Raw genomic sequence first — 26,902 nt, 5'->3', positions numbered from 1 at the left:
AGAGCCAGAGGAAGGTTTTTGTTTGCTACGTCTCACATGTTTTGTTACTCAGGCTAATGAGCAGCAATTAGACAGCAGCCAATTAACTGTGGCCACCAGACTGAGACCGAGGGAAATGAAAAGAGGAGGAAGGAGGAAGTGAGCGAAGAGAGATAGAGAGAGCGGGGAGCTGAGGAAAGAAAGGAGGGTGATATATGGGTAAATGACCTAGGAATCACGAACGCTGATATCTGTCAGAGATGTGTGTGTTTGTATGCAATTGAGAAATGAGTTGTGTGTGTGTGTGCGTGTGTGTGTGTGTGTGTGTGTGTGTGTGTGTGTGTGTGTGTGTGTGTTTGTGTGGGTGGGTGGTCCACTTATTACTCATGTTGTATGGACTTAGGTTGGGTTAAGGGTTAGTGTTATGCAAGTAGTAACTATGGTTAGGATTTGAGTAAGTAAATCAATATAAGTCAATGTAACGTTCTCTGAAGTCACAAGACTCGACTGTGTGAGTATGTGTGTGTGTGTGTGTGTGTGTGTGAAATAACCATCCTAGGTCCTAAGAGTCAAATTGGAATAAAATGTAATACATCCAATATAAAACAGATTTGTACTCGCTACATTTTTTTTCTTCTAATGTTGATAGAAAAATGTGGATTTGGCTGTTTTGGTTCTTGTTTTACTCACAGGTCACCAGAGGTTGCCCTGGGCCGCCCTGGGCCTCCATCGATATGTGGGGTCTTGGCTGCGTACTACTTTTCCTCTACCTTGCCAAACACCCTTTTTCGGTCAACTGCGAGTACCAGGAAGTAAGTATTCAAATATGTTTTCGATTTAAATGCAAGGACTATTACATTCTGCCACAAAAACATGTCCAACTCCAATAGGAGACTTGATGTTGGATGTTGTCTGATGTGATTCTTTATATTCTCTCTCCAGATGAGAAATATTGTAGACATGCTGGGTCAGCCAGCTGACCACCTCCTCTAGGCTGGAATATACACCCCCCCCACTTCTTTACGGAGGACGAGCACTGGTGCGAACCAGGGTTGTGGATGAAGGTATATTAACCAGTTTTTAAATGTTTTTCTCCCACTAAGACTGTAGCTCTTTTTAAAATGTTGAACACATTATAAAGTATCTGACCAACATGTTTTGTTCCTGTAGACCCCAAGTGAGTACAAAGGTTCGACTGGCAACGAGGCCGAGGAATGGACGAGTGATATTAGAAGCCTGGATGACCTGATCACAGTAAGTCGTCCGTATCATTACCAAAGAAAGAAGTTTCTCTGTTGTTGAGAGACAGGAAGTAGTTCAACTGTTACCTACTTTGTTTTACAATGGTCCACCTGATGGATAACATGGAAAGCCCATAGTAAGTAACTGGTTTCAGTCGTAGTTGTATTAATGGAATGAGTTGTTGATTGATTGTTCAGCTGATTTCAGTTTTTTTCAGTTTAATGGATTGTCTGGACAAAATAGAGGTCTTAGATTTGGACGACGACAATGATGAGAACTTTTGCTCCGATAGTGAGGCTGAGGAAGAGCCCAGGGTGGAGGAGGCTTCAGCTGTACCACATTCAGATGACACAGGCTCAGCCGCTCTTCACTCCTGTGACAGTGTTGAAGACCTGGATCACCCATGTGATGGGACTGCAGCTGCTAACATTGATGACACAGGCTCAGCTGCAGAGGAATCAGCTGAGAGCCACCACGAACCAGATTCAGCTCAGGAGACACAGCTCTGTGAAGAGACTCGTCCTGTCAAAGTCAGCAGTCTGAAGAAGATGAGGATGTTTTTGGGCCAGGTTGTAAAGAGTGTAAAGAGAGTGTTCAGACACAAATGAACCTAGATGACGGACAAGTGTAAATAGTGTAAATAGTGCAAATGAAGTGTGAAGTAACATTGTCATGTTGTTTTGTTTAACCAATTATTTTGAAAACCTTTAGATACACATTTTATAATATTGAAAAAAGAGGACAACTAAAATATCTTAATACAGTTACCTTCCGATGTGATTATTTCTAAGTAAATGTCTATTTGAAGAAAGGAAAAAGGATACATTTAAATATTTTCTGTCTTGATTCCAGTCACCCCAACATTTAATCTGTTATCACAGCTACAACCACAGGTATAAAACAAGTTCATACAGTCAAAGAAAATCAGTGAAACAATCATGGCTCTCTGTTAAGTTTCTGAACAATCCATTAATTCCATACCACTGATGAACAGAATAATGAGGGGTAGACAGGGGCATCCTAACATAAGAGCAAACGTCGTCAAAGCAAAATGGCTTTAAATTAAAGAAACATCTGAGGTCCTAAACGTCAAAATGGAATAAAATGGAATAAATACAGTAAAAGACTAATTTCTACTCTCTAAATATTTGTATCTAATGTTGAGAGAAAAAGCTCAAGAACACACCCTCTCCCCACTTAAATGTGGCCACATGAAAAATGAACAAACTTCAATAATCTATGTGGTCCATTAAAATCATCACATAACAAAGAACCTGGCGGGATGGCTGGCTGTAATCCTTGATGCACCCCCAACATGCTCCAAAGTCCCACCTTCTTACTGGCTGCGTTCTTTTTTCTATTTTGAACAATGTTCATTGTTTCACAGTTTCTTTATGTAGAAATTCCAAAGAGTTGTGTCGCCCTGCCTTCATAAACACATGCCGCTGCAAACACATAGATTCACTTGGGGAGCTGTGTAGGCTCATGTCACATAAGTGCTCTACATGACCATCTGGCTCTCACTGTCAGACTGGATGCTGAACTTACGGTTAACTCTCTCGCTGCCAGCATCCCCCCTCACATCCTCACAACACACACATACAACACACACACACGTGAATACATGCCACACTGTTGTTGTCACTGTGGACAGCTGAAGACAAAGGCATCCTTGGCCAGTGCAAACTGAATAAATGTACACTTCAGGCCACAGAATCAGAAATATAAATGATTAATGATGCATTGACGGAGACGCTGTGTGATTCTGTATCTCCTCTGGCAGACACTTCGCTGACCAGATTGTGTATCTGCTCCAGGCTGCTGATAAGAGAGCAAATGGTTAATTTCTCATTCTGACTGCTGATGCTGTGTTCCAGCTGAACCCCTTGGAGAGTCGCTCTCTCTCTCTCTCTCACACACACACACACACCTATAAAAATACACTGCATTGTAGTGCTTGCCGAGTAGTCCGCTGCCCTCTCTTTAATTAGGCTAATTGAAATGCGAGAATAACCATTTTCTTGATTGCTCATTATTTTGGGGCAGTTTGAGATGAGAAGCATCCTACACATGCAGACGCCAAGAGAGGCGGACTCTCCTCTCTCCTCAGATTACCCCGCGGTCTCCTGCAGATGAATGTGGCCAATGCAGGCCAGGGCCGAAAGTCTCCTTGCTCGCCCTGCCTTGCCCTGCCCTGCTGTGCCCTGCTCTGCTCTGCTCTTGTGACTCCCTGCACCTTTGGCATTCTAGCTGCAGCTTCACCTCTGTGTGTCTCCCCCCCCCCCCACACACACACACCTCTGGCCTTAGTGTTGTTTAAGCAAGAGATTCAAGTAGGATTTCCAGACGTCCTCGAGACAAGTGGTAAGAGACCGTTTGTGCTTAAGTGCTCTTGGCAGGTCTACAGGTGGTTGGGTGGCTTCGCCTATGGTCCTGCTTACTCTCTAAACCCCCGAGCAGGCCCGCTGGTGGCCCTTAGCCGTGGCAAGAGCTTCCCTCGGGTACCTTATGGGGAGCAAGGGGAAACCAGAGAGAAATAAAGAGAAATGGCGAGAGAGTATTTAAAGGAGAAAGTAGGAAACATTAAAGCACATCTGGAGCAAGGAGCTGGGGGAGTGTTTGTGTGTGTGACTGTGTATGACAGCCTGAGAAAATGTTCATATGTTTTGTGTCTCCCTGACAAGGAGGTGAGTCATCCCCAGAACACACTCAGACACACACACACACACACACACACACACACACACACACACACAGTATATAGTCTCATATACACTCACGCATCCACATCCAGTTCTCGACCAGTCTGCACGGGGGCAGATCACATGCTCATCATTAGCTCTGCAGAAGCGGGTGCAGCAGTGTGCAGTAATATTCGCCTCATGATGTTACTTCAAACATTCATCACATGTACACATTATACACATGGAGTCATTTGCCTTCGAGGAGCTATGTGATTTCCTCATTAACTTCTCCAAACGTAATGAGTCATTGAACCGAGTTCTGTGGCTCTGTTAATTATGGCCCCGCTCAGCAGCGCTCTCCATGGCAACCTAAAGTTCTGCCTGTCACCGCATGAGAGATGAGGGAATAAAGACGTTTTCCCATTACGCTGTCACCCCAGTGCGCACAAATGTATTTCTCCTCCACAGGCCCGCCGAGGGCTGCGCTGCTGATCTACTAGCTCCATCTGCTGGAGGAGAATAACACGGAGCTGGTCGTCCTCAGCATCGGGATGCAGAACATGTCAACATGACCTCAGCAGCACGGCGGCTGATGATGGAGCCACATCAGCATAAACAGCAACATGTTTCTGGCTTCATGAACAGTAGGAAAGTGATTAAAGCTGAGTATGAGGGTGAGAGTGAGTTTCCACATGTTGAGGTCAGAGGTCAGAGGTCAGTGGCATCGAAGTGACTTTCGTGAGATCATTAACATGCAAATTAGCTGTGTACAGTCATTATATATATATATATATATAGTGTGTGTGAGTGTGTGTGTGTGTGTGTGTGTGTGTGTGTGTGTGTGTGTGTGCGTGTTTATTTTGCAACGACAGTAAAAAGTGAAGTTTGGTGAGGGACAGCCAATGACTGTAAATAAAGATGGATGCAGGAAGGCTCCCCAAAAGGGAAGCCAAAGCAACTTGATTGCCCCCTGGTGGTTGGCTGCAGTGTAGGTTTTGAATCACCATCTCCATGTTAGCAAATGGGACATGGACCACACAAACAAAAAAATCCAAGTGCAAGTTAAATCGATTTTTCTCAAAGATGGTTTCCGTCATTTTAGGTTGTTCTTATCTCATTGATGTTTGTTTAGTTCATGTTTCTGATTAGTTTGGTTTTTATTTGTCGGTGAGGTGAAATGTCATGATTGACAGCTGAAACTGACTCATGATTGGTCTACTGATGGGATCCCGTTACTGCAGTTCCATCCCCCGATCCCTACTGCACAGGCTCTGGCTCCAAATGAGCAAGATGGCTGCGTTTGTACTTGGGACATCGTAGCTTCTTTTCTGTATAGTGGAAGGAAGTGGAGACGTCAATGTTTATATCCAGACTATGCTTCGAATTTTTATTAAGATATTTGATGCAATAAAAATGTCATTGACAGCTGAGGCTGACTCACGATTGGTTGCGCGTGTATATCAGCAAAACAGCACTAGAAATTATTTGTTCCTTATCTTGCATTATTTTTAATTGTTTTTTATATTTGTAGATTAAAAACAAGGGTCAGTTTTGTTCTGCAAGGCTCCACTTCCAAACACTAAGTGTGATGGCTCTGGGTGGCAGCGTACTTCCTGGTAATAATCTTTTCCTTTAAAGGGTTCTGTGGACCAGAGCCAAGACATAATACAGTCTACACCTTAACAAACCTGGCAGAACACTTCATTGCGGGAAACAAGCACTCAGGTCATGGACTCGGTTTGTCATTCCCCATAAACGTACTCGTCTGCTTGTTGAAAACAAGATGAAGGATGACTCTTGACAAAGTGACTTTTTTCCCCACTTGCCAGTCGACCGCCGCCTGTGGCCTTTGTGCCACTTCTCCCGCTAAAGTGCAGTTTAAGGTGTCACGAGGGCTTTATTCATCGGTGAGAGTCGGTTTGATGGATTGTCGTGGGTGAATCTGCCTCTGCGTTTCTCACAGTGTGCAACTATCACTGAGTGTAGCCGGTGAATGTAAAAGTCAAATGATCCTGAGGGGACGTGGTGTCTGTTCTTCTCTTATAGTTGATAAACTGACAAAAGGTTGACAGCAACTGAAATATTGTCAATTTCCCCAACATTTTTTAGCAACTTTTATTTCATTTGACAAATTAAAGTCTGTTGACAGTATATCAATTTGATTTTTTCTTTTCTTTACCGTCACCACACTCAAACACTGTGTAGAAAAGTATTGATGTGGTCACACTTTCCATTGACACATATTACTGAAGGTTTTGATAAAGTTTATTTTTAACAAATAAGGAAATATTACATGTTTTATATCAGTTACAAATTAATAAAAATAGTGACTTTTGCTGGGAAGATACGATCACAAGAAAAAGGACTTGCGAGGATGTTGCTAGTTTATTTAACCATCTTTTACAGCTGGGGAAACAAACTAAACTTAACAAAAGCATAATTCTCCATGTTTAAAACTGTCTTTGACACAATATAAATTAGTGTGGCAGTAAGAATAGAACAAAACCAATTCTCTACAATAACTGTTTATTTTTCACACTTCATTGTATAGTACAGGTTATAAAGAAATACATTATAATCAATACACAATACCATCAGTATCAAAAAAACAATTGTGGACAGTGACAATGTCAAAAGGTGTGAACCTATAAGCAGAGTTTTAGTTCTTCATTCAACTGTTCGGAAAATGACTTTGCTGTACAGATTCAGGTTTTAGTGGAGAAGCTATGGAAAATACGACACACTCCCTGTTCACATGCGAACCACTGAACACAGTAAAGCAAATTTAGCCACAGGGTAAAATCCCTAGCTCCCTATTGGACAGAAATAGGATTTGTTTGCATCAAAATGCTTGATAAAAACAGATTAAATCACTTTGTGCAATCTGTGTTCTCCATCTTGTGAAGGATTTCCTGTATTTTGTAAGAAATAGCTGCATCACAGGGCAAAGCGTCAGCCGAGTACGTCTTTGTGATTGCAGATAAGTCTCTGTCTGCTGCAAGCAAGAAAACTGTCATCAGGTGAGGAAATTCCTTCCAGGTTGACATCATTATCTCCCTTGCTGCTGTGGAAACATATTCCTACATGCCCCTGTCAGCTTGTATTTACAACAAAAAGGGGCCTGGGTGCGTAGAGTAGAAAGTGAATATACCAAGATTTAACATTGCTCTCACGCACTGGTATAAGGTCTTGTGCTTGGCTGATGGCCATGTGTTGATATCAGGCTGCATATGACTCTGTGGTGGCATCATTGAGATAAAGAGCAGCATTTGACCTGGACATAGTTCCCTTGACACAGACACAAGGCTTAAGTGACTGTGAGTGTGTGTGTGTGTGTGTGTGTGTGTGTGTGTGTGTGTGTGTAATAACATCCACAGGCAGAACTCTAGGACGGGACAGACGATGATGGCATGGTGATTCAACAACTCCCCCTTTGTCTCATTCAAACAAACGCACACGATTTCATTCTTTCTACCACAGGTTCAAAAACACTTCTGCTTGTGTAACAGTTGAAAATTTTATTTCCAAAACAAGACAGTTTGCAAAAAGAAAGTGTTCTTGGGGAATATACATGACAGATAGGCACAGCACATACAAGGATACAGAAGAAGGCTATAAGGACAAGGGCAAGGCAAACCCTGAATTTTATTTTTGGTAAAGCAACGTATGATTAGATATTACACACAGACAGGAGAACTATTTGTTCCCCTTAATGCATCTTAAAAGGAACAGTCTGACATGCTCAGAAATAGAATTGTTTGGCGTCTGCTGAAGAAGAGTGACCAGTTTCCTCTGGAAATATCCTGGCCAGAGATTACTTTAACAAAATGTTTAGAGCAATTGGTCTAAAAATCTTTTCCTTTTTAGTTCCAATTTATGTGTGGTTTTTTGGGGGGGAGGGGGGGGTTGATGAGACTGTATATAAAGCTGGACAACGTCTCTCCACTTCCTTCCACTTTTTGGTCCGTCCTTCATCCATCCATTAACATGGAGGCGGGATTAATGACCTATACTGCAGCCAGCCACCAGGGTGTGATTGAGAGGCTGTCCCTTCTGGGAGCTGTCACATAGTTCATCTTTATTTATGGTTTTAATTTGAAGCATATTTCCTTTATATTTTTGTTTTTGCTTTTTGTCCTGAGGGGCCAATGTATGTTCACACCTCCAACAGACATGGAGCCTATTTGGAGTTATGTTCCTGGATCTCTGATAATTGTAAGTTTATTTATTTCTTTAAATCCTGTTTTTGCTCTGCACTCTCTGGGGAAACGTCTCGGCTCTCAAGCTGCTAAATGCTCCTTTTTTGTTCACCAGGTAGTTTCTTACTGTGCCAGACTGCTTTTTGTTCCTGAGAATATAGTGTACTGGGGCATTTTTATAGCTTTCTTGATGAAATCGGCTGCTTGCTGCAGATGAAATCGAGGTCATGAGAGCAGTGGGAGTGAACCAAAACAATAGCCCCAAGGCAGGAAACCAAATCATCCAATAAAGCTCCACAGAGCTGAAAGGAGCTGCAGCGTTGGGTGATAATTCTTTGGGTTTGCAACAAGGATCGGGCTTTCACCCCTTCCACATAAAAGTATTCACTGACAAATTGTTAAAGTAATATAACATGAGTAAAATATTGATTATAACAAACTATAAACTAAGAAAGAGAGTTCCTGGAATGTGGTGATGCCGTTACCCAAGGCTGCAGTTATTCTCTGTACTTGGGATGAAATGGACATCCTTTTATATCTACAGCTGCTTTCAGACATGCCTGAACTACAGAGAATCTGACAGTCTCCGGAGGGCTGTACGTGAGAATGCAAATGTCCAAGTAAGAGAATCTGGACTTTCTCCAGAGTTTCTCCAGCCAGCCCCCCTGAGGAAGAATTCTGCAAAATGCCTGAATGAGCCAATGTGAGAACACAGCAGAGGATCCTCAGGAGGATTCACCGCAAGTGAGCGTGATGACGTTTCTAACGAGAGGCCGACGCAAACATGGAAAAAAAGCAAAACAAATAGTCTATCTGAGGATTAAAAAGTGGTGCCACGGACGTATAAGACAGAGACCAAGATGTGAAGAAACCTTTGGTGAAAAGAGCCGACGCTGGTGTTGATGTAAACAAACACACGTGATCTCCGCAGTGGAATTAATACGTTACATCCTGCCTCTGCCTGCTGCACCGCCCCGAAATGGACAATCTCCAGCTGGGTCTTTCATATGTGAAAGAAAAACTGAATAAAGTCCAGATCCAATTGTGCGGAAATCCTCCAGAGTTCATGTCTGAACATGGCTCGACTTAGGGCGAAACAACAAACAACCACCTTCCTCAACATTTCAGCCTGTTCCTTTAAAAACACAGAAACGCAGGTGTCACAGCTGACTGACTCCACTCGTACAGCTGCTTCCGATTCATTATAAAATCACAGTATTAGCACCACGTTCTTCATATGTCGTGAGGCTTTGTGAGCCCTTAATAGCAATGTGTTGAGGTGCAAGCAAATGTAACAGCTCAAAGACAATAGCACTCCTGTAATGCAGTTTCAGCACCAGATATTTTAGATATATATAAAGTACCTTTGGACTCCAGCATATTTATCTTTTTCTACATTAAAGCATCGCTTATCATATGGCTTCAATACAAGGGGTGTATGCACACTGTATATATTAAAATATTTGTCAAAATCCTTCAAGAGATTACACTTTAAAAACCTCGACATGCTAAACTATCCACCACCCTGTCGTCACAGACCACATCTTTGGCTAACAGCTGCTCAGTGTTGTTCTTTAACCAGGCTGCGACTACCACAGTGACATGAAGCACGTGACCCAACAGGACCTTTCATTCTCAGACGACACGCCAGAGCTACACCACCACCTCCACGTAGTTGGCGGGGTAAAGCCCCTCCCCCCCGTCGTCCTTCATCCCCCGACACCAGCCCTGATCGTCCTCATCCTCGATCTTCAAAAACTCCTCACCTGCAGCGAGAAACAGACCTTTTAATCCTCTTATAATAATCAAGGTTGCAACAAAAATGACTACAATAAAATGTACCAGTCTCCAAAATGTGAATTTTACCAGAGCAGCAGTCAAGAACTGAAAGATATTCAATCCATTATCAATGACTACGTTTTCATGGACACCAATAATCTGACTATTGACCTGATTATTATTAATGCAACATTAACGTGTTAATCAGAATAGTGGTGATTATGTAAACGTGATCAGTGACAAAAACTAAAGCGTTGCAGGTTAAACTTTACTAGTCAACTAATCAAGCTTAGGAAACAGACAATAATTACACAATTGTGAATAAAGTGAATTCTAAATGACAGTAATTTCATCCAATGTACACAGTGCTGCTCCATACTGTGTCAGGTCCTTGGGATACACAGTAGTGATGAAGTTGTGTTTACCTGCTTTAAAGGACAGCTCATCCGTCTCCTGTCCAACATAATCATACAGAGCTCGGACTCTCACTCCTCCAATCATCACACTGGAGGAAATAAAAGTGACAAAGACAAAAAGATCAGACAAACGTTTTATCAACAAAAAAAAACACAACTACACTGCATCACAACACTGACCTCCGCATAACAACTTGCTTTGGGTTAATTCTACAGTCTCACCTCTTTTCTATTGTTCCTTTCTTTTCTACATCTTTCTTCCCCTTCTTGGCTTTCTTTGCAGGTGTCCATTCCTGAAAGTCATGGAAATAAAAAAAAAAATGACTCATGTTTAACTGCACGTGAATAAACATACAGTTAAGGATGAAGCATCACATAAACTTGAGTTAAAGAAAAAGGAAAAACAAACAATAAGAACCTGGAAGTGAGGCCAGTCGGTGGGCATGCCAGGCCCGTAGGTGTTTTTCCACCAGCGAAGGTCCTCTTGCTCATCGATGGCCATCAGTGTGTTGTGGAGCTCGTTGTACACGGCTCTCACACTAAACGCATAAGAGAACTCAAACTGAGATTTTAATCATCATTTAGGAATGAATGTCACTCTTAATGCAATTCAAGTATTTGTGTAGCAAAACATACATCCTCTCAAGGCACCTTACATAGTAAAGTGGAGACCTTACAATGACAGAAAAAAAACCAACAGTTTCCACAGAGAGCAAACACTTTGCAACAGTGAAGTGGAATCCCCACCCTGCACAGTTGTATGCCTCCACTGACCAGTGCAGTTTCAGTCTACGGACATTTTGTGTGCAGACTCATGAGGTCACTGGGACCTTTGGTCCCTGAGAACTAACCAGTTAATCTTTGAGTCCAAGTGACAACTGGTCAAAATATGAAGAAATTCCCTAAAGGCAGACTTGAGATATGTTCACAAGGCCAAACCCATGATTTGTGAAGCCACTGACCTTTGACATCCAAAATCTAAACAGTTATAACCATGAGTCAGAGTGAACATTTGTGCCAAATTTGAAGAAAATTCTCTCGAGGCACAGTGGCCTTTGACAACCAAATTCTAATCAGGTCATCCTTGAGTCCATATATCCAAGTATATGATAAACATAATGCTTCCGGCCACTAACTGTCACCAGCACAGAGGCAAAAAAAACAAACTATAAAGAGATTGAAACAAAGCTCATTTGCTAGTAAGAAACCTCCAAATAATACAAAAAAATACTAAAATGCCAAAAGAGTAGGTGAAATATTAAGTAAATCAGCAACTAATTGAATAAATAAAGGATTTATGGGTAAAACAGTGTCAGATGTAGAGACAGAGAAATAAATGAAATACATACAATTCAGTTAAAAGCCTGACCAAAAGGGTTACAATGCATCACAGTGGGCATAATATAATAACACAATGAGCAGGAATGTTGTTCATGTAATGTGAAGCTTGATTTAATGGTCTTCATCCTAACTAACGGTTTCTCTGAACAGTGTAATAAAAGCTTATCCAATTGCTGCCATCCAGAGCTTTTTGAATGTATATTGAGTGTTACCTAAAAATTAAGCAGATTAATATAATGTGAGTATGAGTATATAATGTCGCTCATCCACCAAACATCCCCCCCAGTGTTTCCTGCAGATTATATAAAATAATTAGGTTGTTGTCTTGGCTTTGGTTTTCTTTATTAGAGCAGAAGTGAGTCAGTGAGACACACTCATGTGCTAATCTGTAGTGGAACAGCTTTTAATTAAGGCAAAATTAAGTGAATTTATTGATTTTTTAACCCACTTGGCCTTAAATACACAGCCAAGGATACCACAAATAAAAAAAAAAAGAAAATCTGTTCTACCTGTTTAAGCAGACACATTGATCATCATCTCATCAGCAGACTGTGACCGTGGCTCACCTCTCATTGGTGGTGATATCCAGATGTTTGTTGATGGAGAGGAAGGCCTGTTTGAGGAAGACGATCCTCTTCCGCTCCTCGTCCTGCGACTGGTCGAAGACGGATTCCATCTCCTCCATGTAGCGGGGGGCGTAGCGGTTCACCTCCTCCAGGACTTTCTCGTAGCGTACGCGAACCTGTAAACAACATGAACGCAGTCATATTTTGACTCACTACTCATATACGCTGACATTAATACTCACAAACATATTAAAGGTTTCCGGTAGATCCCGAACCCCAACTCTGAGGGTTCAAATGAGACTAGAATGACAAAGGTTCAAAATCTTTAGACTCAGTGGCCACTTTATTAGGTACACCAGTGCAATACAGCCCCTACCTTTATAAAAATAAGGTTTGTTTTTTGGAGCCTAAAATTATCTATACTGCTCATCTTTTGAGGCCATGCAGCATTTGGTTTTTTTGCATTGTAGACATCCTTAACTAGACTTCATTGTAGAACAGCATTAGACAGCAGAGGGGGACACAATAATATAAGTATATGTCATAGCTAGAACAAAAATAAAACGAAACATTTTTCACACAGTTTTTATTGTTCTTATTTTGATGTAGTTCTCAGTGTGGTGTCCCACGTTCTCTTCTCCTCATTCAGACATGAATTACATATTCAACACAAAAACTACAATTTCCTTCCACTGCACTTAATTCAAGAACAAAGACTTTAACTACTTTTCATCTTACGACACTCAGAAGCCAATTTTCACAGTATTGTTGAAACCTGCATGGTTTACAGATGTGTGCTAGTTAGTGTTGTTGTTGTTCTGTGGGTTGTATTGGCGCCAACAACAGAGGAAAAGTATTTGCACAGGATACATATTCAAGCCCACACACACCCACACCCACACCCACACACAATAACAAAGCTTCATCACACTACTCCCCAATCAGACAATTTCCAGTGAGGCCAGTGAAACAGATTTGAACCAATCCATGCTTTCAGTCAAAAAGCTAAACGATATCTGAAAGATAAAACAAGTGCATTTCGTACCTTATCAGCGTCCTGCTGAGCCAACTCTCTCTCCTCCTGGATCTTCTTCTGTTTGTCGATGGCCACATCCGGGTTCCCCTGAGCGTGTGTCTCCCGCTCTCTGGCTATCTGCTCCTTACGGCTCACCTTGTGGTACGCCCTCCTGGCTTTATCCAGCTGTGGACCAACCAAAGCATGCATCTTGTAAATGTACACAGTGATGGCTATAATAGGCGCGATTCTGGACAAGCAGTTTGCAAAGGAAGCACTTTACATGACACCATCAGCTTCACCCTTGTGATGACCGTTTCCACAGCCACACAATCAAAATCAAAGGTAAAATAAACTCGTTACATGGATTCAATTTGAGTTTCACACTCACACATCATCACAGGTTGTTATTTTCTCTGCACTCACATTAGTTAATAAACACAACCAGTCTTTTTATTGTTTTTTATCTTGTTTATTGCAACATTTGCTAACATCTCCTAATTTAGATGCACATTTAGTTTACACTGGTTTTCCTTAATAGTTGTATTAATATATTTTTCTCTGTCTTTGTGTTACCTTGTCTGCTGCATCAGGGCCCCGTCACACATTCTAGCATTGCTGCAGCGAACCCTAAGGCAATTTTCCGCGTGGCTTCGCGTGGTTAACTTAGACCTGCGATAGTTGCTCCATACTTGCATATGTGTGACAAGGCCCTAACTCCTCCTTCCTGGTTTGGCTAAAAGATTTGGTTAAGGGTGGAGCCTGGTTAAATAGAGGTCCAGTAAATGGACCAGACCAAGTGCTGCATCAACATGGGGGGAAATGGGGTTTCTTTGTCTGAAGTTTCAGTTGTTGTCTATTTTGTTTCCCCCTATCATTTCCAAATGGTTAGGTCAGCCAGTTTAAATCTCTGCCTCTGTGTTAACGTACTGCTTGGGTAGCAGTATTTTAGTAGTAGAGTTCTGTTTGGTTGACCTTTTTTAATGCCTTTTATTCCTTCGTATTTTTATATTTTTAGGTTGTTGTTGTTGAAATAAATAAAATCTCTTGAAAACTAATCCTGTGCTCATGTTTTTCCTTGATTGCTCGGCCCCCGATACCCCTCCACTCCGAAGCACTTCAACCTAAATTGAATTTGGAAAAATTGAGATGCAGCTGCCTTTGAAAAGCATCTTACTGATATCAGGAATAAACTCCTTCCTAAATAGTGATGAATTAAGTCCCTGTGGTCTCAATATAGACCTCGAATAGAGGCCATTACTTGATGAGTAGCCGTTTGTGATTTCAAAGTCACTGTTAGTAGTTGCTTCGAGTATTGATTTCCTAAAGTGCTTGTCTATGTTTTTGATGCAGATATGTAATTCTGCTTTGACGGATGTCCTCTTGTCCTTCGCTGCTCTAGAATCAAAGTGAAGCACAGATTCAAGTGGCTTTTTGCTTTTGAATGCACAAGAGAAACTCTTGAGGCATCTTGATTGTATCCGGTTTAATCCTCAGTGCAAAACAAGAAACCATCATTTGAAGGAGATGCTTCCGAGTAGAAAACTAGAGGCTGACCTTTTTGAGTCGTTTGGCCCACGGCTTCTGAGCACGTGCAAATCCTGTATCAGTGTCCTGAGACTCCTTGAAGCCTCCGAATAACTTCTTGTGGAAGGTGTCCTTCTGCCAGGTCCGGACCTGGTCTCCGTCCTCTGACACCAGGGAGCGACAGATGGAGGCATGTAGGGAGGCTAGCCGGTCAGCGGAGGACAAGAAACACTGCCAGGCCTTCATAAGGGATCCATATAGAGGACCTGAGGGAGGAGGAGGAGGAGGGCCACGGGAAAACACATTTATTTAGTTTTCTTCATAATTCTGATGAGCAGCTTCAAACTTAGATGCAAATCAAATAATAGGTTGCACAACATCATCTCATCATCTCTCATCATTTACATGTTTATCAGATGAAATTAGCTGGTGTGGCAGTGACTGTACTTACTGGCGTCCACTACTGGCTTCCACTTGTTGCTCCATTCACTGAGCTGCTGGGCGTACTGTCTCTCCACCCGAGCTCTCTCTTGGAAACACACCACGATGTCATTACAGGCCTGGAACGCATCTTCTGTTCGCTTCACAGTGCGCTGATAGTTCCCAGGCTGCCAGGACACAGAGAGAGAGGAAGACCTACTGTTCACACCAGATAAACAGAGGCTGAGTGGACTTTGTGCTTTGAACCCTCGATCTAATACACAATAAACATTTGTTTTTTGTATTGAAAAAGCAGAAAGTGGGCAATATCTTACATATACAATAAGTTTTTACTTCTTTTTAGTTTTACCAGTGCAAAGACAGCCAATACAAAATGGTACATCTGCTCACAGTTAATTCCTGGCAGAGTGGAAACAGCATGTGGACCATAAATAAAATTAGACAACTAATGTAGAAATTGAAACTGAACATGAACCAGCACAGCTTTTCTTTGTGATACTACTTCTTCTTATACGGTTATCATTCATTTTACTGCTGTTTCTGTGAAACCGTTATCTGTACCGTTTATCCTTTGAGGGTCAAGGGGGAGCTGGAGCCAAGCTGACATTGGGTGCATATATTGAACTCTTAAAGCAGACAGGACTCTGTCTTCTGTTTCAAATAACTTTATTATCCCCAGTGCAGCATATATTTAAAAAAAAGTTTTCTCTGGAAGCAGCTGGGACTAACAGCATCAATACTCACACACCAACAATCACATTACTCTGCCGTATCCCTGCGCACAGACTGATGGAATCACAAGCTGCTATAACCAAACAGAGGCTCCTTCCATGTAAACAACAATGGGTCCGAACAATAACAACATGCTACAGTAATGTACTATGTCCTGCCAAAACTGAAATTCTCCCTACTTTTTCAAGGTCACAACGCAACAGTACAACCACCACTTGTCTATGTTCAGCCCTCCTGCTCATTCCAGGAACATAACTTTATTTATTAAAAATTAAAATAAATAAAAAGCATTGTACCAAGTGCCACTGAAAATACGTGACTGCAACTAATAGATAGATAGATGTACTTTATTGATCCTAATTTGGGAAATGATTGTATCACAGCAGCATGTCAAGGGCAATTTCACATAGAGCAAAGAACAAAAGGCAAAATACGACAAAAGAGACAAGTGTGCAAAATTGCAGTAGTTGTTTGAACGTGACTAAAATAAATAAATATGACTATAACATGTGCAGTAAAAATGGATATGAATATAATATGTGCGATTAAATAAATTCACAGTTATTGCAGGAGAATCCGAGAGTTCTGGTGTGGACAGAAACTATAGGGCTCATGGTTTAGAAGGTTCTGCTTTTGACGGAGGTGAAGCTGTACAGTCCTATTGCTGTGGGCAGGAAAGATTTCCTGTATCTGTCCTTGCGGCACCGCTGTCTGTCCACTAGGTGGTGGAGAGGGAGCTCGTGATTGTCAATGATTGATTACAGTCGGTTCAAAGCCCTCCTCTCCACCACCACTTCAAAAGAGCCAATGACGGAGCCAGAACTTCTTAATGAGTTTGTTAAGTCTGTTGGTGTCACCGGCTCCAATGCTGCTCCCCCGACAGACCACAGCAAAGTACAGTACACTGGCTACAACCGACTGATAGCAGATTTCCAACATCTTGCTGCACACGTTGAAAGATCTCAGCGTCCTCAGGAAATAGAGTCTGCTCATCCCGTCTTGTAAACAGTTTGGGTTTTCCACTTCAGTCCGTCAGTCGATCTGGACGCCCAAGTACTTGTAATCCTCCACTGTGCCAACATCCTCTCGCAGAATACGCAGTGGAAATACTAATACTACTAATAAACCTTTCTAACTGTATAGTGTGGAAAGCAGTTGGACTATGAACTACATATTTACCATTGAGGTAGTGAAGATGTGTATCCCCCAAAATGTTGACTTATTCCTTTAACAAATGCCCTGCTCCATGTGCCCCGTTAACAAGCGCGCACGAAACCCTGAACTGAAACAACAAATGCCAAATGGGTTTTTGACAGTGAATATCATATGAATATCTATTATTAGGATACTGTGACAACTATAAGGACAGCGCATGCAGTGACTGCAGGTCTGTATCACATTCTATGCTCAGTTCCAGCCCTCATCTCCTTTCACAGCTGTGACAGTGGCGCAGCCGCCTTAAGGTCAACCCCGTCATGCCACAAGTGACACTCTACTGGCGTTGAGCTCCCTGTGGTAAACGCTGATGCCTGCAGCAGTGTGGGGTGTGGTCGGCGGACACGAGGACGAGGCCTGGCCATAAAACGAGGCCAGACGCATGCAGGAGGACGAGAGGGCAGCAGAGGCAACGGCCTTGAGTGTAATAGCATATCTGAAGCAAGTGTGTTGTTTGTGGATGTGGAATCTGGAAATCTCTCTGCAATTTTCCTGGCAGCCGCCATCAGCTCCTACTCAGCTCTCACTCCTACTCTCTTATTCACTTTCTGTCAGACTCACGTCGGTTTGTCGGTGACACGTTTAGACAGCTGCTCCAAAGTATCTGGACTCGATGTATGTTGTCATGCTGCGTTAAATCATCGGAGGCAATGCACTTATTGTAAACACCATAAAATTACAAAATAGGGCAGGACTTTCTCATGGCTGACATTTCACTTGTCAAACACATCAGCCATGGAGCTCCAGTTTCTGGTGTTGTTGCACGCTGGCTCACTGACACTGGTTTACTCTTACAGCTAAATGCCATCCTTAATGTTATTTGTTACAACCGCACCAGCATCCATTATGAGTATAAATATGCATTATCGCTGATGCTATGACTGTCTGCATGCTTTTCATTTGAGCTTAATACATCTCACAGTCCCCAGTGCACAGCTTTCCCCTGGTTTCTGGATGCCTTTGGATTTTGGACGCTACAATGCTTTTACTTAACTTTTTTTTTTCTTTGCCAGATTCTCTGCAAGATAAAGTTTCATTCCCCAGAGTAGCAACAACTGCTCAGTCTCATGTGCAGTTCTCCACAATGACTCTCTGTTTGTCAGACTGTTCTACCAACGACCTGAATCTTCGTATTTTACCTCTAATTGAAAACTCTTCGATCCTGTTCTCTTAATTAGTGCTTCATTAAATGTAAGTGCATTGGAAAGGTCAGTCAGTCAGTCACGGCTTTATATGTTGAAACAAGTTGGTGTTGCTAGCAGCCATTATCAAACACATTTGCATGTTTTCTGCCACAGAATATAATCGTATGCATAATTCCCTTGTTCTTTTCTTACTTTTCAAGTTTTGTACATTCACCTATTTTATGTTTTTAAGCATTGTTTAAGGTATATGACAAACATATATGCCATATGAATCATTTTCTCTGTTCCTTTGTTTTCACCCTTTTAAGGACATATATTGTTTTCCACACCACACACACATAAGTGTCACATATTTTAAGGTGGTTAAAAATAGATGATGTACAAAAACAACCCCCAAATTGTTAAAATGATTTACAGCTTTCAAAGACAGCAGTTAGAGAACTCAATGTGAATTCAGGTACATTTTTTGCAACTTTGACGTCTGTGACTTATTCCGATATCTGTTTTACACATTAGATCAACATATAATACCCTTCTGTAATCCTTAGGGTGTTTTCTAACCACAACAGAAGAAAGAATGGAGATATCATACTCAGAGGAGACATGGCACAGCTAATAGTGTTTTTTGTGCCAAAAGAGAACATTCTGCCTGAATTTGATCATCTGGGACAGGTCACTTTGTAATCTGGGACACTTGTGTTGGGCTTTAAAAAAAAAAAAAACTAAATCCCCTTTCTTAATGAATGTCAAGCTCAATATTAACAATTTAAAAAAAGAAAAGCATTATGAAAAAAAGGACAGAAAGCTGAATAAGAAAATGTATATTATTCATATAAATCTCATTAATTCATATTGACATACATAAATAAAATAATATTAATTTAAAACGTTCTTTTAAAGGTGTACCACATTTTATTAAATCTATTAAAATTCAACATCCCAGAGAGCAAACTGATTATGTGCTAGTTCTCAGTTTAAACAGACAGGGAGAGACTGTATTTAACTCCTGTCTGACAACTGCAGACATTAATCTCTGTAGTTCATCTTTTAGTTTTTTACTTCAGTCCCTAAATGCATATTTTCCCCATTTAATGAACTCAAATGACTTTCCCAGATTACCCAAAGCTGGCTGTCCCACATTATCAATCATAGATGATAAAGTGGGACAACTTAAAGATGTTAAAGAACTTAAACCTAAAACACATTTTCAACAACTCAATGCATATGTTGTTGCTTGAATACATCACAAACAAATAACAATGAGGAACATTGTCTTATTTATGACACATTCATATCATTAACATTAATCTTGTCAGAATGTGATTGTGATCTCAGTCACATGATGCCCATGCTAACCTATTGTAAAAGTCCTGTTGACTAGATATTGCTAGAACAGGAAATAAACAGACTGGAGTTTAGGTGTCCCACAATGTCCCAGGTTACTCAAATTCACAACACTTTGGTTTCCTTTAGCCTTAATCAGACTCTACTGGGGGTACTTCTCATCAGTGCTGCCCCCCCCATGTTTCTCCCTCTCTCCTCCTCTCTTTCCTTTCTTTCATTATTTCTTTCTGCCTCTGTTGTGGTTTTCTCTGAATCCCCTCACTCGTCTGAGAGTTAAACAGAAACAGCTGAGGAATCCATTCTGTGGCCAGAAGCAACGCTGCAAAGACTCACTCGGCCAATCTCTGAGGCAGATGCAAATCCGCTAGTAGAGGATCTGTCCAAGCAACCAAATGCAGTGTCAAAAGAAATGAGGCCACGGCCCTCAGCTGAAAAATCCCATTTCACAAGTATTACTGACTATAAAGCGTGTCAGTGCACACAAAACGTGCCGAGAACCACAAGCAGAGGGTCGCTTCTTCTGTCTCTCGTGCCATTAAACTGTTTACATCTCAGGATTAGTCAGCCGATGATGTCACTGATGCACAATGTTAAGATAAGATAAGATAGGAAAGATAAGATAAGATCAACTTTATTGATCCCACGCCACAGAAATTTCAGTTGTTGCGGCAGCAGATAGTCAAGGAAGTTGTATGTGTCTTATCCTGTTGTGAGACAGTTGAAGTTACAGTAAAAGAACTGCTGTTTCTTCTCCGTGCACTTGTAGGTTAATGTGGCTAAAGTAAGAATAGTATCTTAGCGATAGTTTAAGACATGTGGCAGCAGTATAGTTGAAGTCATGTGTTTTAAATGAATTTCCCTCCTGAGAGCTTTTAACGAAACATGTCCATTTTATGAGGCACTGCACAGCACTCCACAACAGATCAAGAGAACGCCTCACAGAAGAGTTTGTATTAATAAAATACAGAGACTAAGTCTGTACAGTCAAACAGCTACAATACCTGCTGCAGATTAACAACACAATCCTATTTTGTTTTATATCTATAACTGTATAAAATGAAAACATGTCCACAAGCGAGGGAGGAGCGTGACGATGCCGATTGGCCACAAATAGACGATGGAGTCTAAAGCGTCACAGCCACGTGTATGTTTCTATTAGAATGAATGGCCCACTTGTATACTCTACAGAATCCATTGTGATTGCTCACCTCTTGTCTGACTTTGCAAACACAAAACAGAGGAGCTTAACTTTACAGTATAATGACAGACAGCCCTTGATTGTGGCGGCAGGATGACACAGTCAGGAAAAGGCCTGGAAACGCACGCAGCACAGCGGGAAGCTGCCAAAATTACAGGAGGGGAGAGATGAAAGTGGGGCGGCCCATCGAGGCCAACGGGAGACAAAGCCAATATTAAAGCTGCAGCACACGGCAAATTAGACGGTCAGCAACTTTGAATGTTGGACGTGTTTTCAGCTTTCAAACACGGTGGCTGAACAGAGCTGTGCCTCGTAAACGGAGCGCACGGCGGCTCACAAAGCGTTGGAGTCCAACAGGATGATGTCTGTCACATGCTGCTGAATGGGGACATTTAAAACAGGACAGTCACAAGGAATAAAATAAAAAAGTCACATAAGATTCATGTGAAAAAGGAAACTGAATCTTTTTATCTGCTGCTGCCAGTGTGAATTGTTCTCGATGAGATGATACAGTGTGACGTGGGCTTGCCATTTATTAAGCGATATACATACATGGATTGTTTTAGATACTACGTAATTTATTGGATATTGATTTATTTTTCTTTACATCTTTGCTCTTTATTCTATCTATGTTAAAGCCATGGACTAGATCCCCATCATCTTTTTCGTTAATAGAATCCTGTAAATAAAGTATTGCATTCACTGAGTGATTGTGGTCCTGGTTTGTCGCTTAGAAAGATGTCAGTCTTTTTTTTTTATTCATGTAATGCAACTTAATGGTTGAGATTTATTTTAAAGGGACAGATCGACGTTTTGGGAAAGCCGCCTGTTAGCTTAGCACACAAAACTGCAAATGAAGAAACAGCTAGTCTGGCTCTGGTAACAACACAGCTCCTCTGACGCTCACTGAAGCTGCTTTCAGTCCTGAACTCCAAGCTGACATCTTTATGGCTCTTCTTTTTCATCCTGAGATGTTTGTATTCTTCCAGTTTCATTCCAATTTTCCTGCTGTATTGCCTCCCTCTGAAGTTTTCTGGACATTTTGTCGGGGGGAATAGTTCCCGAGAAACTCACTCAGACATCTGCGTTCTCACAAACAGCCCCTCCAGAACCTTTCAGGGAAATATCCAGACTTTGGTGCATGTCTGAAAGCAGCTTAAAGAGCGCTGGACTCAAGAAATGAATTGTTCAACGTGTAGTCTTCCCATTAAAGGCTCATCAACAAAGAGTATTTTCTAAAATGGTACAACTAATTCATTTTGAACAAATCCATCTGCCAAACATGTGGAATGTTTTAAAAATGTAAAATGTCTTTGGACAGGAGCTGAATACTTTCCCTTATCCAGCAGAGGACACCAGTAATACAAATAAACCAAGCCATACAATGGTAGCAGATGAATGAAGTTGCCGAGAGCACTGTAAATGGAGAAAACACGTCCCAGATCCCCAGAGACGTGACCCCTACCAGACATCTTTGTCAAGCAAGAGCAGACAATCAAAAACCTAATGAGCCGATAACAACCTTCCCTGAGCGCAGCTCAACCCAAGCAAGGCAGTTCACCGTGTACAATGTTCACTGTTCACTTTTAAAAATGAAAACACGGCCTTGTTTAGACTGAAGCGTAGCCTGAACGTCAAAACTGTCACGTCTGTTTTGACTGGAAGGTCACAGAGACTGGAGAGAGGGAGGGAGGCAAATGCTATCTCGTGTAAATCCTCGTCCCAAAAGAATTCAGACATAGACACACACACATACACGCAGAGTACATTATTCTTACCATCCAGAAGCTGTGACTGTTGGCATCTTCAGGGTTGGTGTCTGATGGCAGCGTCGACATCCTGTTTTCTGAGAGAGTAAACAATAAATGATTAGTTTCACTCTGCCTGTTAATCTGCACACTGACCTTTCTGTTACCGGCTTCCACACGTAGGTGATGAGGGTTTTGGGCCTTTAGAAAGTGTAAGAACTACACTGATAACAGTCTGTATTCTCACATGATTATCTCTCCAACATTGTGGACAATCTTCAAATTCAGAACTCAACCACAACTAACTAGAATCTCACTCAGTAGAACGAATATATCCGCCAAGGCCTGACCGTCCCCTAGCCAAAAACACATTTAAAATCACTAGATCCAGATTTACATTTGGATCTGCACCCAAATACACACACTTGAAATCAGTCCCCTTAACCTGTCTGATTTTTCTCATCAAGATCCATGAATTATTGTCGAATACGAAAACGTTGTTCTTCCCTAAGCCATACACCATCCTTTCACCAACCTTCATGGTAATCCATCGAGGTGTGTTCGTCTAATTTTGCTGACTAACAAACAAATAAATGCTGAAGTAAACATAACCTCCTTTGGCGGAGGTAAAAATGTGATTGATTTAGTGAAGATGTCACGTCTATTAAGAAGTATATGTCAGACATATCCCACAGGCCTGTCTTCATCGACTAACTCATAGAATAATGGGTATGAAAGTGGATGGTACGTGGTTTTTAAATAGGCTTGAACAGTGAATGTTCAGGTACGTTTTAAACATTTCAATCATCTATTATCATCTCTTCTGTTCAGTAAACTATTTCAACAATGTATTCAATACTTTTGGCTCGTTATTGAAACTATACTTTTAGTCTTATTTGACTCTTATTCACAGTCTCTTGTGTTCAAGTGTTACAGCTGACTTTATATATAAGTGAGCTGTTGATCAGTCTTTCCACGTACAAATACCTCTGCTGTGTAACATAGACTGTAGAATGATGGACGCCCTGACAGTTCTCAAAAAGTGAAGCCAAATCATCTGGATTGCACCCTAGGGGCTGGGAGTAGTATAGATCGTAAACCCTGACTCCTCCGTGTTCGTGGATGAGACATGCACCAAAATCACAGTACATTTCAAATACATTTTTTTCTTAAAGATGTTTTCTGTGATTTTCTGTTGTTTGAATTAGTTATTTAATGCAATGGCCAGGCCATGATCACTACTGCACAGATGTCAAAATTGACCTCAAAAGAGCATAATGGTACCTCAAATATATTTTGGCCTCAGTTGTGCTCTACAGAAGAAAGCCGAGACGTGTCATCCATTTTTATTTACAGTCTGTGGTTTATAATCACTGCTCTAATGTTGATCTATTTGCGGGCGTATTATACGAAAGCATGAAGTCAGCTGAGATCGGTGCACCCTTGTCAGTACTGTGATATAGAGCAGATGTAACACGTGTCAGGAGGCTCTGTAAATCCATCAAAGGTGGAAGTCAATTTGAATCCGGAGCCGTGCAGCGTCTCAGGAGCAATGACAACATCTCACAGCGTTTCCAGCTTGGAAACATGAGCCATCCTAAAATAAACAGGGGCTACAGGTCAACACACACATATCACTTTAATTCCCAATGCTGACCGCCCTGTCTGTTCTTTTATTATTGCATCAAAACACCTGCAGACCTCAAATGCTCTCAAAGCAGACACAAGCTCACTTGGACACTGAAGCCCTGAAGTTCTGTCTCACTCAAAATAAATGTCCTCTACATGCTCACGCTCATTCAGTTCCCTTTCTGAAAAAGAACCTTTACCAGTTTAATATTTAAGCGCACAGCAGCGTTTTGCCTGCTGGCGTCTTCACACCCTCGAAACATGCGCACACTGAACACGGAGCCTTCGTCCCTGTGCTCCCTCCCGGCAGCCATGTCCCCTCACACTCCTCTTAGAAGCACAATTAGATTCAATGATTTTCCTCCACATCCTGCTGTTCACAGGGCATCACATGCTCCACTGAGAGCATAATGCCATGTCTCTCTCCCTGTCTGGGTCTTCCTCAGCTTACATCTGTTGTATCTCTGAGAAACCTCGAAGAATTACCCAACCCTGGGATCCGCAGGAGGTCACAAAAAGAATGAATCACCGCCCCCTCTCTTCCTTTTAACCCCTTGACCTGGACTTCCTGTCCCATCGCTGAGTGGCTGTCCTCCGGGTATATGACTGACTTTTCAGAGCAGTGTGGGGGCTGGGGGGAGATCTGCTAATATCAATTAATGTGGTGCATTCCTGCAAGTTTTACTGCATGCTCTCTGACGTTTAATGAGTTTTACTTATGTCTGTCTGTCTGTCTGTGTGTGTGTGTGTGTGTGTGTGTGTGTGTGTGTGTGTGTGTGTGTGTGTGTGTGTGTGTGTGTGTGTGTGTGTGTGTGTGTGTGTGTGTGTGTGTGTGCAGTGAAAGCTTTGCTGTGATCCACTGGTGCACTTCTCAAATATGATTTCATACAATCATTCTTTGCATTAAGAATCACTTTGCCACATGGGCCTTTCAAATAGGATTTCATATCTGTATATTCAATTCAAATGTGCCAGTCAAGTCTGACGTCTTAAACGATATAAATCAAACAGATTGTGGTCGGTTGCTGTGTCCTCTCAGTTGATCTCCATATTCCTAACTTACTCATTGAGCAACAGAAGTTGACAGTAAGTGGTAAAAAGTGTATAACTTTGCATCCGACTCCATTTTCCTATAAGTACAACAGAGAGAATACTTTATGACTCACCACCTACAAGCACAGATCTGATTCCACCATGGATCCTTCAGACGTTTTATGATCTCCTGCTGGGTCAGACAGGAAATTTGTTCCCACGAGCTTTCAAAAGTCTCCCAGTGATCCAGTAGCTTTGCGTGGGTCCAGACTTTCCAGATTGACAGTTAAAATAACCAGCTAAAACTCACCAGGGTTGTAAGAGCCCATCTGGAGCTTCCACCCAACCAAACTCTTTCACCCCAGTATTCTGAACGCACCCTGGCACACTCACTCACTCCTCCCCCTGTCCCCGTTTCATCTGTCACACATAACTCAACACACACATATGGCACGGGGGAAATATTTAGTAACAGATGAACACACGGAGCAGAAATAGGAGCTCAATCACTCCATCAGATCTCTCTGAAATGCAGTCGTTCAGCTCTGGCAGGAGTTCCTTACCTCTCTCTGAATGTTGGGGCCCTCTCTGCTTTAACCCCCTTTTTTTCCTCCTTTGTTTGTGCCGGTTAAAACTTTCTTTTCTCCCTCTTCTCTCCAATCTGTGTGCAGACTCTCAGGCTCCTCTCCCTCCTGACTCCACTTCTTTTGCCCTTCACCCGCTCCAACTTTGATTTTTCCACTCGTTCTGGACACTGCCGCTCCTGCTCTTCCCCTTTCTTTGGCTGTTTGTGTCAGATGAGTTGGCTTCTTTTTTTTCCCTCTCTCTCTCCCTTCTCCTCCCTCACCCCCTCCCTCCCTCCTACTCTCTCTCTCTCTCTCTCTCTGTCTCTCTGTCTTTCTTTCTCCTCCTCTATCTCTCTCCAACAGCTGCATGAAACTTACTCTCTTGTTCTTTGTATTTCACCACTTGCCGGAGATCATCTCTCGATTCTTTACTTTCATTCACTCGCTTCACCTCCCTCAGAGTGGTGTTAATAAATCAGGCCATATTGTTTTTTTTCTTCTTTTTTTGGGTGATTGTGTGTGTGTGTGTGTGTGTGTGTGTGCATGTGTAGGTGAGTCACCCAACCAGAGTCTGCCTAGGGGTTGTGTGATTGTTAATTGGCCGATTATGTTTTATTATTTTACAAAATGCACAAAGCAGCATGACCAGATAAGGGAAACTTCATCCCTCTGTTGCTTGTCTTCAAACCCCCTTTTTCCTCCCCACAACATTCCCTCGGGATAGTTTGTTAGGCCTGCCTCCACAGCTGGAGCACACGTCCGGTGTGTGTGTGTGTGTGTGTGTGTGTGTGTGTGTGTGTGTGTGTGTGTGTGTGTGTGTGTGTGTGTGTGTGTGTGTGCGTGTGTGTGTTACTGCTTTGAAGAGTCAGAGGCCCCCGAGGAAGGGAATTGTTCCAACTCACTCACTGTATACCGCTCTCTGTGACATAACGCTCCACGCTATGCTGAACTTGTGAAATTCTGTCATGCCACAACATGCCATGCACATAACAGCTGTTATACGTTGCACTGCTTACGCCCAACTGCAGCCTGCTCTTAGGGAACAATAATCCTACGTTAGTGATCCTGTAATCAGATCCTAAAGGACGGCAGACAGATATCATG

At 42.0% G+C, this 26,902-nt stretch overlaps 1 protein-coding gene and 1 long non-coding RNA gene across 3 annotated transcripts; one reads left to right on the top strand and one right to left on the bottom strand.

Annotated features, from left to right (window-relative positions):
• Window positions 1-734: 734 nt before the first annotated feature.
• Window positions 735-1,187, top strand: LOC117766950. Its single transcript, XR_004614798.1, has 3 exons — window positions 735-791; window positions 922-1,030; window positions 1,150-1,187. It is a non-coding gene; the product is annotated as an uncharacterized LOC117766950 (long non-coding RNA).
• A 6,684-nt stretch (window positions 1,188-7,871) lies between these two features.
• Window positions 7,872-26,096, bottom strand: si:ch211-51c14.1 (protein kinase C and casein kinase substrate in neurons protein 3). Of its 2 annotated transcripts, none has more exons than XM_034593625.1 (10): window positions 25,796-26,096; window positions 22,602-22,669; window positions 15,200-15,356; window positions 14,779-15,014; window positions 13,252-13,407; window positions 12,207-12,382; window positions 10,718-10,838; window positions 10,522-10,592; window positions 10,309-10,388; window positions 7,872-9,870 (listed from the first exon to the last, which is right to left on the bottom strand). In XM_034593625.1, the coding sequence occupies exons 2-10, from the start codon at window positions 22,659-22,661 to the stop codon at window positions 9,758-9,760; spliced, it is 1,170 nt and encodes a 389-aa protein (XP_034449516.1). In that variant the 5' UTR covers window positions 22,662-22,669; window positions 25,796-26,096; the 3' UTR covers window positions 7,872-9,757. The 2 variants fall into 2 exon arrangements, with proteins under 2 accessions (XP_034449516.1, XP_034449517.1); XM_034593626.1 differs by lacking the exon at window positions 25,796-26,096 and adding an exon at window positions 25,367-25,609.
• Between the last annotated feature and the right edge of the window lie 806 nt (window positions 26,097-26,902).

Source organism: Hippoglossus hippoglossus, chromosome 8 (assembly GCF_009819705.1).
Source record: "Hippoglossus hippoglossus isolate fHipHip1 chromosome 8, fHipHip1.pri, whole genome shotgun sequence".
NCBI lineage: Eukaryota > Metazoa > Chordata > Actinopteri > Pleuronectiformes > Pleuronectidae > Hippoglossus > Hippoglossus hippoglossus.
Note: the sequence above shows the minus strand (reverse complement) of the source record. Positions and strands in the feature narration are given on the sequence as shown.

Coding starts and splice junctions, on each gene's coding strand:
- si:ch211-51c14.1 (XM_034593625.1), bottom strand. CDS start 22,661: ATGTCGACGCTGCCATCAGACACCAACCCTGAAGATGCCAACAGTCAC. Junction 15,015..15,199: donor GAAGCCAGTAGTGGACGCCA/GTAAGTACAGTC, acceptor CTCCTCCCTCAG/GTCCTCTATATGGATCCCTT. Junction 10,389..10,521: donor AAAGGAACAATAGAAAAGAG/GTGAGACTGTAG, acceptor TATTTCCTCCAG/TGTGATGATTGGAGGAGTGA.